Raw genomic sequence first — 18,630 nt, forward strand, 5'->3', positions numbered from 1 at the left:
GATGCGACTGAGCTGGGCCTGGGCCAAGTGGGCTGGTTCCTGACCTCACCCTCTAGCCATGACAGGATGCTACACCCGATTAGATATGTGTGCAGTCTGCACAGACATACCCTGATTACTACATAATGAAACATGAATATATACTGTATACACAATTATACATCCCCGAGCAGACATGTGTGCATCATGTAATACACCCCCAAAACTACATTATCACTGTATGTAAACACACAGAAGATCCAGGCATGGTGGCGCACGCCTTTTATCCCAGCACTGAGGAGGCACGGTCAGGTGGATCACTGTGAGTTCAAGGCCAGTCTTGTCTACATAGCAAGTTCCGGGACAACCAGAGCTACACAGAGAGACTCTGTCTCAAAAATCCAAATAAATAGATAAACAGGTAAATAAATAAATAATCAGAAAATAATCAGAAGGTCCCTTGACACCAAGCATGAGGGCCTGAGTTTGATTTTCAGAACCCTTGTGGTGGAAGGAGAATTAATGGAGGTTAAAAAATAAGGTAAATATACCCAGTGGACATATATGAATGCACCCAGGTACACATGAACATCATGAGTTTACCTGCCCTGACCACTATGTAATACTGTGTACAAACATATCCAAGAAGACATATGGGCACCATGTGTACAATGCTCCCATGTGACACACACAGGGCTGTATAGATTCGTGTTGCCAGATGATCCCATAGACTCACACAGGAAGGCATCCTGTGGACACATCGCTGCAAAGCTTATGTGGACAGAGCCACTTGTCTGTGCACACAGCCTGGCCCAGTGACAAATACACATGAATACATGTTCACACATGCCCTCACGAACAATGCACGCTCCAGGCACCTGCTTGCTTGGTCCTGTAGCACACACACCTTTCCTCTTTGGCTGGGTTGTGCCCCTCACCTGGGTGGGGCTCAGGTAAGGATGTCTTTTTACCCGCTCGCCCACTGGCCCTGGAGCCTGCCTGCTGCCCGCCTGCTCTGTGCCCCTGCCCAGGCCTGATCTTGTGGACTTCAGCAAACTCACCAAGTCCAACGCCAACTACAACCTGCAGAGAGCTTTCCGCACAGCGGAGCAGCACCTGGGGCTAGCACGTCTGCTGGACCCCGAAGGTGAGCCCCATCTGGTCCCCCGTCTCTGGATCCCTCCCAACTCCGCCATGAAAATAACTGCATCTCACCCAGTACCACTCCAGAGCCCGTGGTCATTCCAAATTCCATCTCACTCGCCACGCCCTCCATCCCTCTCTCCATCCTCACCACACCCCCACCTTTTCCCAGGGGGACCCCTCCTCTCCTCACCCCTGACTCTCCATCCCCAGCCCCCACTTTCTATCCAGCCCCAGCTTTAAACTCAGTGCCCTTTCCAGTCCTCAAAGTGTCTCTACTCCCAACCACAACACCACCTATAACGTCATTCCTTGTTTTTTTATTTTTCATTTTTTGATACTAGACAGAAATTACCTGATACTTGTTAGACAACAGCTCTTACCTCAGAGGTGGATCCTAGGGCAGGAGCTCTACTGTTGAGGCACACCACCCTAGCTCCTCACTGGGGGATTCTAGGCAGGGGCTCTACCACTAAGCCACACCCCAGCCCCTCACTGGGGGATTCTAGGCAGGAGCTCTACCACTAAGCCACACCCCCAGCCCCTCACTGGGGGATTCTAGGCAGGAGCTCTACCACTAAGCCACACCCCCAGCCCCTCACTGGGGGATTCTAGGTAGGAGCTCTACCACTAAGCCACACCCCCAGCCCCTCACTGGGGGGTTCTAGGCAGGAGCTCTACTACTAAGCTACATCCCGGTTTTCTATGTTTGTTTTTGCAGAGTCCTTGAGCTTGCCATCCTCTTGCCTCAGCCCTCCCAGTGTCTGGGATGATAGGACTGCCCCACTCACCTTTCTTTCATTTACTCCTCTCCCTCTCCCTACCCTCATATCTGATCTCCTTTCTATCCTGGCTCACTCTCTGTCCACCTCCAGCCCCGTCCCATCTTCTGTCCATCCCAGCCCCATTCCTCCCTTCATCCTCTGTGACAATCCTCAGTGCTCCCTGAGAATCCCCAGTGCTCCCTGGCACTGTCATCCTCCCTCCATTGAGAAAACAGCAGCCCCCTTTTCTGTGCACGGACTACTTGGCTGGGCGGATATCAGTTATTCCCCTTCATTCTCTCATTCAGCTCTTCCGTCCACACGCTAATCTTACCGAGGAGCTGTTGGTTGGTTTATTTTTGCAGTACTGGGGATTAAACCTAGGGACTGTGCATGCTGGGCAAGCACTCTACCACTGAGCCACACCCCAGCCTCTCAACTCTGGTGGTTGTTGGTTTTTGTTTTGTTTTGTTTTTTTCCAGACAGGGTTTCTCTGTGTAGCCCTGGCTGTCCTGGAACTCACTCTGTAGACCAGGCTGGTCTGGAACTCACAGAGATCTTCCCGCCTCTGCCTCAGAGTGCTGGTAGTGAAAGTGTGTGCCAACCACTGTGCCTGGCACTAAGCCCGGGTTTAACTGTGTTTTAAAAGAGCTGTAGATGAAGGCTCAGAGCCGTCATTTACTGTGTTCTAGTTTTATTTATCTTGCTCTAATGAAATATCCTTACAAAATGCAACTTAGAGGAAAACGGGTTTATTTTTAGCTCACAATTCCAGGTTACAGCGGGTTGCTGTGGGGAAGATAAAGCAGCAGGAACTTACAACAGCTAGTCACATGACACCCACCGTCAAAAGAGGAGAGTAATGCGTGTGTGCTCACTGGCTCATGTGTGCTTTCTCCACTCTGGGATAGCTCAGGCCCCCTTGCCTAGGGAATGACACCTCCAACAGTGGACCGAGCCTTCCTAAACTAAATAGGAGCATCCTTCACAGACATGCAAGCCACACACCAATTGAAACTAGCCACACCCACCGTAAGCTGAAAAGCCCTAAACCACGGTCTCAGTAAGTCAATGCTCTTATAGATATGACTCCAGCTGGGGCCTGGTGGAATCCCGTGGCAGGCAAGGGACAAACACCAGGCAGACAGAGCTGAAGAGGGAGCTTTTATTAGGGAAAAGGAAAGAAAGTGGAGAAAGGGAAGTGAGAGGGGGAAAGAAGAGAAAGAGAGGGAGAGAGAAAGAGAAGAGCTAGGAAAAGTCCTGTCCGCCCCTTCAGAGGAACAGCAGGGTAAGAGAGGGAGTGGGCGCAGCTTGTCTCTTAAAGAGGGGGACCTTTGTATCTGTGGGCAACTGTGTCACAGTGACGAGCAGCCACAGGACCCTGGGCTGACCAGAGTACTGCCTGAGTGCATCCTGCCAGGTCACGGGGGGGGGGGGGAGAGCAGGCCAGCATCCTAACCCTGAATCCTAACGGATGCTGCCTCTGATAGCTGTCGTCTGTGCTCCCTGCCTGAACATAAGAGCTGTCAATGGGTGTCACTTTCCTGAGGCAGTCAAGATTAGTGTGGGCTGGTTGTGGGGGCCCATGGCTGCAATGCCAGCACTCACTCGGGAGACCGGATCAGGAGGGTGAAGCGCTGAAAGCTAACCCAGACTTCATAGTGATATCTTGTCTCAAAAACAAAACCAAAGAAGTGTAGGTGTGTGTGTGTGTGTGTGTGTGTGTGTGTGTGTGTGTGTGTGTGTGATACATATGTTAAGCAACATTAGAATTTGTTGAGTGCCTCATTTGTGGCTATTCTTTAAAAATAAAGATTTTGTTTCCTTTTTAGGTGTGTGTGTGTGTGTGTGTGTGTGAGAGAGAGAGAGAGAGAGAGAGAGAGAGAGAGAGAGAGAGAGAGAGAGAGAGAGAGAGAGAGAGAGAGAGAGCCAAGTCAATCACCCAGAGAGACACAGACAGAGAGGAGTCAGACAATCTCGGGGGGCGGGGGGGGGAGAGAGAGAGAGAGAGAGAGAGAGAGAGAGAGAGAGAGAGAGAGGAGAGTCAATCACCTAGAGAGAGAGTCAATCACCCAGAGAGAGAGAGAGAGAGAGAGAGGAGAGTCAATCACCTAGAGAGAGAGTCAATCACCCAGAGAGAGAGAGAGAGAGAGAGAGAGAGAGAGAGGAGAGTCAATCACCTAGAGAGAGAGTCAATCACCCAGAGAGAGAGAGAGAGAGAGAGAGAGAGAGAGAGAAGAGAGTCAATCACCTAGAGAGAGAGTCAATCACCCAGAGAGAGAGAGAGAGAGAGAGAGAGAGAGAGAGAGAGAATATATTTTCCGCTGCCTACAGAGCTAGAACCATTGGATCCCCTAGAGCTGGAGTTAAAGGAGATTGTGAGAGGTCCTGTGTGGGCGTTGGGAACTGAACTCCAATTCTCTGCAAGAGCAGTATGCCCTCTTAACTGCCCTTCTTTGTATTTTTTTTTAAAGATTTATTTACTGTGTATACAGTGTTCTGTCTGCATGTCTGCCTGCAAGCCAGAAGAGGGCACCAGATCTCATAATGGATGGTTGTGAGCCACCATGTGGGTGTTGGGAATTGAACTCAGGTCCTCTGGAGGATCAGCCAGTGCTCTTAACTTCTGAGCCATCTCTCCAGCCCCTATATTGTTGCTAATGTTGCTTGAGACAGATCTTATGTAGGCCTGGCTGACCTCCTATGTAGCCAGTCTGGCCTTGAGTCCCTTCTCTTCCTGCCCCCACCACCTGAGTGCTCTGGGTATAAGTGTGCACTGCCACACCTGGCTTATTCTTTGTCAGTTTTCCCATGTTCCTGGGAGGCAGGGATGGAAATTGTCATCCCTGTAACTGGGAGAAACTGAGGCTCAGAGAAGTTGGGCCATTTGCTAAGAACACACAGCAAGTAAGATGTTAAGCTGAGATTCATACATACTCTACCTTTGAAGCCTGAGTCCTTGTCAAACCTCACACATCATACACATGGTGTTTCTTGAGTAGCAGCTGAGTGCTGGGCATGGCGGGGACTGTGGAGGAAAAGGACAGGCCTAGATATCTTCACAGAGCTCAGGCAAGGGCATGGTCACAACTTAATCCCAAGTCCTGATGCGTCCAAGAAGGAAATGGGAAGCTGTTATGAGGGCTAGGGATGGAGCTGGGTGGTTGATCACTTGCCTATCGTGTGCAGGGCCAATGGCGTGAACGTGCACACACAGACACACACAGACACACATAGACACACAGACACACACATAGACAGACAGGCAGACACATACATACACACATGTGCAGGGCCAATGTTGTAAATATGCACACAGACACACACATACACACACACACACACACACACACACATGCAGACACACAGAGACAGATACACAAAGACAGACACACATATATACACACAAACACACACACATACATACACACACAGACACACATATGCACATATACACAGACACACACACATACACAGACATACTCACATACACAGACACACACACATACACACACAAACACATACACACACATACACACATATACACAGACACACACAGACACACACAGACACACATAGACAGACAGACTCATACATACACACATGTGCAGGGCCAATGTCGTAAACATGCACACACAGACACACACATACACACACACACACACACACACACACACACACAGAGACAGACACACAAAGACAGACACACATATATACACACAAACACATACATACACACACAGACACACATATGCACATACACACAGACACACACACATACACAGACATACACACATACACAGACACACACATACATACACACACAAACACACACACATAGACAGACACACACAGACACACATAGACAGACATACACACATACACAGACACACACATACATACACACACAAACACACACACATAGACAGACACACACAGACACACATAGACAGACACACACACAGACAGACACACATACATACACACACAAACACACAAATGCACACACATACACACACATACATACATATACACAGACACACAAACACACACACATACATACACACATGGACACACACATACACAGACACACACAGACACACACATACACAGACACACACAGACAGACACACATATACACACAAACACACACACACATAGACAGACACACACAGACACACATAGACACACAGACAGACACTCATACATGCACAGACACACACGTACACAGACACACACACACACACACACACAAGCACACACATACATACACATACAGACACATACATACACAGACACACACACACACACACACACGCATATATATACACAGACACACAAACACACACACATATATACACACACACACACATACACAAACACACACACATAGACAGACACACACACACACATATATATACACACACACACATACATACACACAGACATGCACATACATACACACACAGACACACAATACACAAACAGACACGTATACACACACACACACACACACACACACACACACACACACACACACACGATGGTATGAGAGAAACGGAGCTAAGGAATGCAGATCCAGGCGGGCTGCAGGCTTGTGTGAGGAAATTTGGGTTGAGCTGTAAGAATTACACACACAGAAGGGAGAACGGTGCCCAGGCAGCAATGGTAAAGCATGCCCACAGGACTGAGGTGACAGGCAGAGAGAGGATGGTGTTCAGAAACAATTACAGGGGCCATTGAGGCCGACAGCATGAGTTCAGGCCCAGAGCCCCACACGGTAGAGCACAAGAACCAGAGGGCGTTGTGCATAATTAATTAACTAATTAATTTAATGTGGTTAAAAAGAAATAATTATGGACAGTTTATTTGTGGTTATGTATCAGACACTGTTTAATCCTGTGAATTAGAAGATCCAAATTAGACAGATTGAAAACCAAAAACAAAACAAAAAGCCTGAGGTGGCGGAATTTGGGAGGCAGAAGCAGGTAAATCTCTGTGAGTGCAAGACTACCTTTGTTTATAAAGTAAATTCCAGGCCAGAGAAGAAAAAGTAAGGAGGGCCTGGAGAGATGGCTCAGTGGTTAAGAGCATTGACTGCTCTTCCAGAGGACCCGAGTTCAAGTCCCAACAACCATATGGAAGCTCACACTGTCTGTAGCTCCAGTTCCAAGGTATCCAACATTCTTACACAGATACACAACAGGCAAAACACCAATGTACATAAAATAAAAATAACTTTAAAAAATTAGAAACAAAAGAGGTGGGGACAGGAGAGATGACTCCAGAGGACCCAAGTTTTATGCCCAGCTCCTAAATAGTGGTTCACAACTGCCTGTAAGTTTAGTCATAGGGTATCCAATGCCCTCTTCTGGCATCCACGGGCACTCCACAACACATGTGATATACAGACATACATGTAGGCAGAACACTCTTACGATAAATAAAAATAAATTTAACAATTTTCAGAAAAAACAATAGCTGGTCAGTGATGGCTCACACCTTTAATCTGAGCACCCAGGAGGCAGAGACAGGTAGATCTCCGAGTTCGAGGCCAGCCTGGTCTACAAAGTGAGTTCCAGGGCAGCCATGGCTACACAGAGAAACCCTGTCTTGGGAAACCAAAAAAAGAAAGAAAGGAACTGCCCCCCCCAATTATTTTTTTAAAGAAACAAAAAGTAAGGTAAAAGAAAACCAGGAATAGAGAGATGGTTCAGTGGCTGGGAGCACTGACTGATCTTGGGGAGGATCTGGGGTTCAGTTCTCAGCACCCCCGTGGCAGTTCACAACCGTCTACAAATGCAGCTCCAAGGGATCTGGCGCCCTCTCCTGGTTTGCAACAGCACCGCACACACGTGGTACAGTCACACGCAGGCAGAACACCCCTACAGAAAATGGTAAAACAATTTTTTTAATCAGAAAATCATCTTTTATTTAAAAAAGATTTTATTTATTTATTATGTATACAGTTATCTGCATGCATGCTTGCACACCAGAAGAGGGCACCAGATCTCATTACAGATGGTCGTGAGCCACCATGTGGTTGCTGGGAATTGAACTCAAGACCTCTGGAAGAGCAGTCAGTGCTCTTAACCTCTGAGCCTTCTCTCCAGACTGACAATCTTTTTAATTAATAAAAATTTAAACCAAAAAAAAGAAAACACCAAGCGCTGGAGGAGGACTCGAGAGGTTGTTTTGCCTGAGGCCACACAGAGCCTCCACCATGCTCCCCGAATCCCCTGTCCCGCCAGATGTGAACATGGAGGCTCCAGACGAGAAGTCCATCATCACCTACGTGGTCTCCTTCTACCACTACTTTTCCAAGATGAAGGCGCTGGCTGTGGAGGGAAAGCGGATTGGGAAGGTAGGAGGGAGCCAAGGCGTGGGAGGGCGGAGACCTTGGGAACCGCTCCTGGGTCTGGGCGATTCCATCATCTATATTGATGCTCAGAGCGGTCGGGACAGCCCACCCTCCCTTTACACCCGAACCAGGCCTTTACACCCATCTTGGAGATGTCTCCTTTTTCTGGAAACTCCTTTTTCTGCTGGGCCAGGTCCTGGACCAGGTGTTGGAGGTGGACAAGATCATTGAGCGCTACGAGGAGCTGGCGGCCGAGCTGCTGGCCTGGATCCACCGCACCGTGGGCCTCATCAGCAACCAGAAGTTTGCCAACTCCCTGAGCGGGGTGCAGCAGCAGCTGCAGACTTTCACTGCCTACTGTACGCTGGAGAAGCCCGTCAAGTGAGACTCCGGCTCCGGCTGCGGGGCGGAGGGGCGGTGATGGGCCTGTGAGATTGGGGGGGGGACCCTCAAGCCGTGCCTCCTCAGGTTTCAGGAGAAGGGGAACCTAGAGGTGCTACTCTTCAGTATCCAGAGCAAACTGCGCGCCCACAACCGGCGCCTTTTTGTCCCTCGAGAAGGCTGTGGCATCTGGGATATTGACAAGGTGAGTGCCTTCGTTTGGATTTCTGTTGCTGCGGAAGAGACGCCACGACCCTGGCAACTCTTCTTATAAAGGGAAGCATTGGATTGGGTGGCTTACAGTTCAGAGGTTCGGTCCATTATCATCATGACGGGCGGGCGGGCGGGACACAGGCGGACATGGTGACGGAGCAGGAGCTGAGAGCTGAGAGAGCAGCATCCAGAATGGCAGACAGCAGGAAGAGAGAGTGAACCACTGGGCCTGGCTTGAGCATCTGAAATCCCAAAGCCTGCTCCCAGTAACTTCCTCCTACAAAACCTCACCTACTTTAACAAGGTCACACCTCCCAATAGTACCATTCCCTATGAACTTATGGGGGGGACATTTTCATTCAAACTACCACAGTGAGGCTGGGTGGCCTTATGGCATTCTACAGGTTCCCATTACAGAACCATGGACGGAGTGTTTATTCTTCCAGTCTTCCAGGGGTCGTATCATGAAGAGGCAGCATTTTGTTGTTGTTTTTGGTTTGTTTTTTTTTTTCTTCTAATTTCCTTGAAGGTGCCATATATGCCTTGAGTGGCCTCAGACTGGAAAGCCAGGATCCTTAAACAGGGGACAGTTGTTGGAATCTAAGTACCTCCTCTTGTCTTCCTCCAGGCATGGGGGGACTTGGAGAAGGCAGAGCATGAACGGGAGGCGGCCCTCCGAGCTGAGCTCATCCGACAGGAGAAGCTGGAACTCTTGGCTCAAAGATTTGACCACAAGGTGGCCATGAGGGAGAGCTGGCTAAATGAGAACCAGCGCCTCGTCTCCCAGGTATGGGGTTGGGCTTGGCTGAGGGTGGGGGGTGAGGTGTAGGGGACCCAGGGGGATCGGGGTGAGAAGACCTCATTGCCCTGGGACTCAGAATGGAGACAAAGCAGCAGGGAAGGCTGGTTTAGCCTTTTATGTGACAAAAGAGGATTGGATGGGAGTCCTAACGGACCGGTGAGGGGTATTGGGTCTGGTTTTTTGAGGTAATAGGAGACTGAAGTTGATCACTAGTAGAGAGCAGGAAATAGAGCCCCCTTAACACATAGGGGGGTGTTTAGCTAGAGAGAGTGAAGATGGAGACTGTATCTGGTGTCCAGGATAGAATTGGTCTCCTAAGTAACAGGACGGGGCGAATCTGGTCCCCAGTCTCCAGGATGGTGCAAAGAAGGAGCTGTTTTCTGGGTAGCAAGTTCACAGATAGACAACAACAGAGGACAAGACTGGCCTCCAGAGTAACTGGGGAAGGTGGGATGGTTTCTAGAGTAACCTGGGGGGATGGGGCTAGTCTCCAGGGTGACAGAGGTAGGGAGTGGACTGATCTCCAGGGCAACTAGAAAAGGTGTTCTGTAGTCTAGAGAAGCTATGATGGGTCTGGTTTCCAAGGCAGCAGGAGAAGGTAGGGTTGATTTCTAGGGTAATTGGAGGTGGGTGGGACTGGTCTCCAAGGTAACCAGGGAAGATGAGGCTGGTTTCTAAGGTAACTGAATAGGGTGAGGCAAGTTTCCAGGGTAACAGTGGGACTGATTTCCAGGGTCACCAGGAAGGACCAGGTTGGTCTTGAGGCTAACAGGGAAAGGTGGACCGATGTTTAAGATAACTGGGAAGGTGGGGCTGGTCTGGGATGAAGAAGCTGCAGGTTTGGTCTCTTGAGATGCTGAAGGGAGAGTTTCTAGGGTCATTCGGGGTCAAAGCAGCAGGTGGACTTCTGAGGCAGCACGGTCAGTGTCTGTTGCCCACAACTGCCCAGGACAACTTCGGATATGAGCTGCCAGCAGTGGAGGCAGCCATGAAGAAGCACGAAGCCATTGAAGCAGACATTGCAGCCTATGAGGAGCGGGTTCAGGGCGTGGCAGAGCTAGCCCAGGCATTGGCAGCTGAAGGCTACTATGACGCCCGGCGAGTGGCAGCCCAGCGTGACAGTGTCCTTCGCCAGTGGGCCCTGCTGACCGGGCTGGTAGGTGCCAGGCGGACCCGGCTGGAGCAGAATCTGGCCCTGCAGAAGGTCTTCCAGGAGATGGTCTACATGGTGGATTGGATGGAGGAGATACAGGTGAGGACCGGATGAGGGGCCTCGGAGTGGGGGGTCAGGTGCTTGGAGGACAGGGGAAGGTGCAGGTCCTGAGGGCTGGCACAGAGATAGAAGTGTGGGAGGGAAAAGACAGAAAGAGGGAACCTCAGGTGGGCGGAGATGTAGCTCAGTTGGTACAAGCGCTTGCCTGCCCTGGGTTCCACCCCCAGCACCACATAAAACTGGGTACGGCAGTGCACACTCGTCAGCTTTGCACTCAGGAGGTGGAGGACAACATGGAGTTCAAGGTCACCCTCAGCTACATGGAGAGTTCAAGTAAAAAAACAACAAAACCAAAAACACCTTTAATCCCAGCACTCGGGAGGCAGAGGCAGGCGGATCTCTGTGAGTTCGAGGCCAGCCTGGTCTACAGGTCGAGCTCCAGGACAGGCTCCAAAGCTGCACAGAGAGACCCTGTCTCGGAAAACAAAAGCAAACCAAACCAAACAAAGGTCCAGCAATTTGCCTCAGCAGTGAAAGTGTCTACTGTCAAGCCGGGTGACCTGATTCACTCTCCAGGACTCATAGGGTGGGAGGAGAGACCCAACTCCTAAGATTATCCTCTGACATCCATGCAAATGAGTGTGTGTGTGCTGTGCACACACAGTCAATAAGTAAACAATCGTAGCAAAAGTGGGGCGGGTGAGATGGTGTGACAGGGAAAGTCACTCACCCTGAAGGGGCTGGAACCCACTCGGAGGAGAGAACTAACTTCACGGAGTTGCCCTTTGACCTTCACACGCATGTTTTGGCATGAGTGGCCCCCACATCATACACACACACACACACACACACACACACACACACCACACATACACACACACCACACATATACACACACCACACATACACACACACACACACACACACACACAGAGAGAGAGAGAGAGAGAGAGGGAGAGGGAGAGGGAGAGAGGGAGAGAGAGAGATCTCTGGCTACAGGGAAAATATCTGGGAGAGAGAGAGAGAGAGAGAGAGAGAGAGAGAGGGAGGGAGGAAGAGAGAGATCTGGCTACAGGGAAAATATCTGGGAGAGAGAGAGAGAGAGAGAGAGAGAGAGAGAGAGAGAGAGAGAGATCTGGCTACAGGGAAAATATCTGGGTAGAGTCAGAGGGTTTGCCAGAGATGTATAGAGAGTAAATAAAGGGAGGGGAGAGACACAGAGAGAAAATTAGGGAAGGGAGGGAGGGGTAAAGGGAAGGGGGAGAAAGAGAGAAAGAGGGACGGTGGAAGAGAGAGAAACCATGACAGCACCATGGAGACAGGGAGCGACGGGAACATTCTGGGAGACACAGGACGCTGGATGACAGTCAGATACAGGGAGACCATGTCAGGGATGGGAGTTGCCCCAGTAGTGTCCCGTCGCACAGGCTGCTGTGGTGTGGGGAGAGGTGAGTGGCCCTGGGCCACGCCAGTGCTGAGCTCAGTGCTGTCTCCTCCTGCAGACTCAGCTGCTGTCTCGGGAATGTGGGCAGCACCTGGTGGAGGCTGACGACCTGCTGCAGAAGCACGGACTGCTGGAGGGAGACATTGCAGCCCAGAGTGAGCGGGTGGAGGCCCTAAATGCTGCGGCCCTGAGGTTCTCTCAGCTGCAGGGTGAGTCTGGGGAAGGGAGTCGGGAAGGAAGGAAGGAAGGCTGGCTCTCCCTGTTCTTGGGTGCATCTAAGTAGAGTCTAGGATCTCGGTTAGGAAGATCATGGCGGTGCCAATGCCAAGTGGAGTGTTGCACCACCAAATTTTGTCCTGCTTTGCGATTGTACAAAAATAGCTCATTTGTTTTGAACATTAATGGGCTAAGCCTTTCACAACTTAACCTCAAGTAAAACCATAAAACAGCATCAAAAAGTGTAAAAAGCTGAGGATGTGCCTGGTGTGGTGGTGCACAGCTTCAATCCCAGCACGCGGGAGGCAGAGGCAGGCGGGTCTCTGTGAGTTGGAGGCCAGCCTGGTCTACAGATTGAGTTCCAGGACAGCCAAGCCTACACAGAGAAACCCAGTCTCCAAAAAAAAAAAAAATGCTTTTAGATTTATTTTTTTATGTGTATGAGTGTTTTCTCTTCATGTGTGTATGTATGTATGCATTATGTATGTACCTCATACATGCCTGGTGCCCTTGGAAGTCAGAAGCAGTCACTGGATCCCCTTTAACTGTAGTTACACATGTGAGCTGCCATGTGGGTGCTGGGCATTGAACCAGGGTTCTCTGTAGAGATGCTTTTGACCACTGAGCAGTCCCAAGCATCCCCCGCCCCCAGACAGGGTTCCTCTGTGTAGCTCTGTAGACCAGGCTGGGATTGAAGGCGTGTACCACCACTGCCTGGCCCAACCATTCTTATTTGTATAGGAGTAACAGGTGGAGGCTTTTGTAGTTAACAATGGCAGTTATTTATGTCACTGGCTGAGGGGGTTTGAGGGGGGCTCACCATGGCTTGCACAGCCACCTTGAGTTTGTCTACTGTGCCCAGGGATGGTTGTGAGCCTGCTCACTTTCGTTCTGCTACTCTGTGGTCAGGGAATGGCTTCTTTGATGGTGTTCCGATACTTGTGTGATACTTGTGTTCCAATGCTTGTCAGCTAGCCCCGGGTGCTGGCAGCCCTTTCTTTGATGAGGAAACTGAAGCCCAGACCACAGAGCTTGCAAGGTGACGGGGAAGTAAATTTGGGGGATGTGGCTAAGTAGGTGGAGCTCTAGCCTAGCATGCAGGAGGCCCTGGGTTCAGTTCTTTGCACCAATAAACAGTGTGGTGTTGAGTGAATGAATCCCAGGAGACAGGAGGGTTGGAAGTTCAAGGTCATCCTTGGCTATATAGTGACATCCTTGGCTATACAGAGAGTTCAAGGCATTTGGAGCTACTTGACTTCCTCTCTCAAAAAAGAAAGAAGGAAGGAAGGAAAGAAAGAAAAGAAGGAAATAAAGAAAGGAAGGAAGAAAGAAAATTGGATGAGGTGGTGGCGGCACACACCTTTAACCCCAGCACTTGGTAGGCAGAGGCAGACGGATCTCTGTGAGTTCGAGGCCAGCCAGGTCTACAAAGAAAAGCAAGCTCTGAGTTTTTTCCCTAATCCTGGTGGATGTCCTGATTTTTGACCCAGACTCCTGTCACTCACATCATATCCTCAGAGGAGGCTGTTGGGGTCCTCTCTCTTGTCTTCAGGATGAATGTCCAGAGGGCCTCTTCTGTCTTCTAGTGGTTTCCAGACCCTGAGATGGCCAGTAGTAACACCAAGGATACAACAAAGGGACCAGTGTGGGCTGTGTTGTCATGGTGATGATGTACTACCGATCCAGAACACGATCTTGAACGGCCCACCGCCACCCCCTTTTCAGTACTGGGGATTGGATCTAGGGCTTCGGCCAGGCTGAGCCAGTGGTCTACGGCTCCCAGCTGCTCACGGGTGGCCTCTGAGCAAACACGCTAATGCCAAGCTGCTGCCATGCCTCCTTTGTAGATTTTGTTTTGACTCAGGGCCTCACCAAGTTGCTCAGGCTATCCTTGAACTCACTCGGTAACCCAAGCAGTTTCCTAAATATCTGGGTCGCTTGGCCTGGCATGTGTGCCGGTGTGAGTGTGGGTGCCCGTGGAGCACAGAAGAGGGCTTTGAACCCTGTGTACCTGGAGTTACAGTCAGTTGTGAGCCACCTGACATGGGTGCTGGGAACTCAGCTCAGGCCCATTAGGAAGAGCAACAAGCGCTCTTAACTGCTGAGCCATCTTTCCAGTCCCTTTTAAATTTAAATTTTTTTTTTCAAGACAGGGTTTCTCTGTGTAGCTTTGGAGCCTATCCTGGCACTTGCTATGGCCTCGAACTCACAGAGATCTGCCTGCCTCTGCCTCCCAAGTGCTGGGATTAAAGGCGTGCGCCACCAACGCCCGGCTTAATTTTTAAATTTTTAGATAGAGCCTTGCTTTGAAGTCCAGGCTGGCTTTGAACTTGCAATCCCTCTGCCTCCACCTCCCAAACTCTGGGATTCCAGGCATGCACTATTGGCTGTGTTCATTCCTTCAGAGAAAAGCTGACTGATCTGTTAAATGAATCTCACAGTTTCTCTACTTATGAACGAGGGACTCAGGAGAAAGTCGAAATATTTGAGGAAAAAAAAAAAGGCTTGGTGGCACACACCAGCCTGCTCTATATAGTGAATTAAAGGACAGCCAGAGTTATAGACCGAGACCCTGTCTCAAAAAAAAACAAACCAAACCAACCAACCAATCAAACAAACAAACAATGTTAATAGATGAGGCAAGAAGAGAGGGGCAATCCTGAACACTTCCTGAAGGACAGGGAAGTTGCATTTGGCCGGGTTCCCAGGGAAACAGAATTTGCATTCTCGTGTACAGATCCGAGATGCTTGCAATCCATCAGTCAGCCGCAAGTCACCCCATACACTGGGCTCTGCCTTGTATGGAATGGTGTGGAATGCGATAATTACTGAAGGAGACACCCCTAACCTGCTCCCAGGGAACCATCACCCCAAAGAAAGACTAAACAGGCAGTGGGTGGCATTCCACAGTAGCAAGGCTGAGCATCCACGGAAAGCGCTCTGAGGTTGGGGATGCCCAGGAAACCTCAGGAGCCGGCGACATGGGCTTGCGCCTCTTCCTATCCTCTCCTTCCCCCGCCCCAGGCTACCAGCCCTGCGATCCTCAGGTCATTTGCAACCGGGTGAACCACGTGCACGGCTGTCTGGCGGAGCTGCAAGATCAGGCGGCGCGGCGACGCGCGGAGCTGGAGGCCTCGCGGAGCCTCTGGGCGCTGCTGCAGGAGCTGGAGGAGGCGGAGAGCTGGGCGCGGGACAAAGAGCGCCTCCTAGAGGCCACGAGCGGCAGTGGCGGCGCGGCGGGCCCGGCGGGAGGGGCGCACGACCTGGCCAGCACCGCTCGCCTGCTGGCTCAGCACAAGATCCTGCAGGGCGAGCTGGGCGGCCGCAGGACGCTGCTGCAGCAGGCTCTGCGACGCGGAGAGGAGCTGGCTGCGGCGGGCGGCTCCGTGGGCCCGGGCGCCGAGCCCTTGCACTTGGCCAGCCTGGCGGAGCGCGCGGCGAGCGCGCGGCGTCGGTGGCAGCGGCTGGAAGAGGCGGCTGCCCGGCGGGAGCGCAGGTTGCAGGAGGCGCGGGCTCTGCACCAGTTCGGCGCCGACCTGGACGGACTCCTAGACTGGCTTCGCGACGCCTACCGCCTGGCAGCGGCGGGCGATTTCGGGCACGACGAGGCGTCCAGCCGTCGCCTGGCGCGCCAGCACCGCGCTCTCACCGGGGAGGTGGAAGCCCATCGCGGCCCCGTGGGTGGCCTGCGGCGACAGCTGGCCGCCCTGGGAGGTGCCAGTGGCGCCGGGCCGCTGGTGGTGGCGCTGCAGGTGCGCGTGGTGGAAGCCGAGCAGTTGTTCGCGGAGGTGACCGAGGTGGCCGCGCTGCGACGCCAGTGGCTGCGGGACGCGCTCGCCGTGTACCGCATGTTCGGCGAGGTGCACGCGTGCGAGCTGTGGATCGGCGAGAAAGAGCAGTGGCTGCTGGCCATGCGTGTGCCCGATTCCCTCGACGACGTGGAGGTGGTGCAGCACCGGTGAGAGCGCGCTCGGAAGACCCCCGGTGGTCCTTTGCTCACACACCCAACCTCGCATGCTTTGGCTCAACAGTTCACGTGGGAACAATCCCAGCTTTTTCCTTCATCTGCTGTGTTCCGGACCTCGGTTTGTCCATGTGTCAAGTAGGGTTGGCAGCATTTGCCTGCGTCTCGAGCTTGTAGTGAACAGGAAATGGGTTCATAGATGTGAAACACCTAGCAAACTCTTTCGGGGTACACAGCCTCCCACAGCCACTTGCTGTTAAGAGGTTTATATTCACAGAACACATATTGACAGACCCCTCCAACCTGGCCCATGCCTGGGATTCCCATTAAGACAGATGTCATCTCTCTAGCTACTAAGGTGGCTCCCACCCTGGAGCACACTTTTTATGTTTGGTTCTGAGCCTAACCTTTCATGGCTGAGCCATCTCTCCAGCCCTGGAGCACACCTTTTTATCCCAGCAATGGCAGGCATAGTTCTGTGAATTCGAGGCCAGTCTGGTCCACATAATGAGTTTCAGGACAGTCAAAACTACATAGTAAGACCCTGCTTCGAAAATTAAAAATATATCAACAACCCTGGCCTGATATCCGGAGGGCAGGTTGAAGGAGATGACGGTGGCAGCTGAGCCTTGAAAATTAAAAATATATCAACAATCCTGACCTGATATCCGGAGGGCAGGTTGAAGGAGGTGACGGTGGCAGCTGAGTTGGAGAGCAGAGCAAGTAGATAGAGACCATGGGGGAAATCATGTTCTGGGGGCAGTTATCCAAAATAAGGTCTGGGGGTCAGGGGCTTGGGAGCTGTTTGGAGCTGTCCCTCAGCTAGGGAATCAGAGGAGGACTAATTTGGAAGGAAGATGCCCCAAGGGCAGTTTGAGTCTCACAGTAGGTGTGAGAGCACCAAGGATGTATAAAACTAAGCCATAAGGTTGAAGACAGAGTCAAAAGGGAAAGTCTGGGTTGGACAAGGAGATGTGGACCGCAAGCATCCAGACTGTAAGGATGGAAGCTAGGACCCAGGGACAGTGTGATGGAAAGTCAGAGGTCCCGGATGGAGCGCTGAACAGTCTGACATTTCATCAGCCCATAGAATACCTAGAGCCTATGCTGCCCAGGGTGGCATGCACACACGACGAGTTCAAGACTGTCCTCTGCTACATGGAGAGTTTGAGGCCAGTCTTGGGCTACCTGTGTGAGCATGCTTCAGTAACAGCAGCAGCCGCAGCAGAAAAAAAGAAAGACAGAAAGCAAAAGAAAGTAAGAAAGAGAAGGGGATGCAAAGATGCCTCAGTGGTTAAGGGCTGCTCTTCCAGAGGACCCAGGTTCAATTCCCAGCACCTACATGGCAGCTCACAGCTGTCTGTAACTCCAGTTCCAGGGGATCTGACATCTTCACACCAATGAACACAAAATAAAGTTAAATAGACCATTTAAAAAAAAAAAGAAAGAAAGAGAAAAATTCCCGCGAGGGAAACTGAGAAATGGCACAGGAATCTACGACCAAAGAAGTGGGCTGCTTCCTGGGAGTCCTGACCTCTGATTTTTCCATCCTCTTCGGCAGATTTGAAAGTCTGGACCAGGAGATGAACAGCCTGATGGGCCGAGTCCTGGATGTAAACCACACAGTTCAAGAGTTGGTGGAAGGAGGTCACCCCAGCTCAGATGAGGTGCGTTCCTGTCAGGACCACCTCAACAGCAGGTAGGTGGGGCCTGGGCGGGAAAGCCCTTCTTCCTGTCAGCCAGTGCCTTCTCTATCCGTGAAAGCCAAAGGTGTGTGATTTCAACCCTCCTGAGGTGTTCATGTGCACCTTGTAACTCAGGAAAACGTTTTTTTTTTTTTTTTTTTTTGAGTGGCGCGCACTTGAGTGCAGTGCCTATAGGGGCCAGAAGAGGGCAGAAGAGAGCTGGAGTTACAGGGGGTTGTGAGCTGCCCCTTGTGGGGCGCTGGGAATGGAACTAGGGTTCTCTGCCATGGCTGTGTAAGTTCTTAACCACTGAGCCATCTCTTCAGTCTCAAGGGCAACCTTGGCAAAAAGGCAATATGTACCCACCCAGTCGCGGTGGTGATGGGCTAATATTGGGGTGCAGCCCATCTCATTTGCTGTTTACTGGTTTGTTCAGAAAGAGTTTACGAGGTGCCTAATTGGCCA

At 51.2% G+C, this 18,630-nt stretch overlaps 1 protein-coding gene across 1 annotated transcript in view; it reads left to right on the forward strand.

Moving 5' to 3' along the window:
* Nucleotides 1-18,630, forward strand: part of Sptbn4 (spectrin beta, non-erythrocytic 4) — an 82,664-nt gene that overhangs the window by 15,748 nt on the left and 48,286 nt on the right. Inside the window, exons 6-14 of the mRNA XM_027430438.2 lie at nt 1,011-1,126; nt 8,138-8,250; nt 8,441-8,628; nt 8,716-8,833; nt 9,470-9,628; nt 10,593-10,895; nt 12,359-12,509; nt 15,541-16,474; nt 18,042-18,179. Coding sequence (XP_027286239.1) covers nt 1,011-1,126; nt 8,138-8,250; nt 8,441-8,628; nt 8,716-8,833; nt 9,470-9,628; nt 10,593-10,895; nt 12,359-12,509; nt 15,541-16,474; nt 18,042-18,179 — 2,220 coding nt within the window. The remainder of the gene's footprint in view (nt 1-1,010; nt 1,127-8,137; nt 8,251-8,440; nt 8,629-8,715; nt 8,834-9,469; nt 9,629-10,592; nt 10,896-12,358; nt 12,510-15,540; nt 16,475-18,041; nt 18,180-18,630) is intronic.

Source organism: Cricetulus griseus, chromosome 9 (genome assembly GCF_003668045.3).
Source record: "Cricetulus griseus strain 17A/GY chromosome 9, alternate assembly CriGri-PICRH-1.0, whole genome shotgun sequence".
NCBI lineage: Eukaryota > Metazoa > Chordata > Mammalia > Rodentia > Cricetidae > Cricetulus > Cricetulus griseus.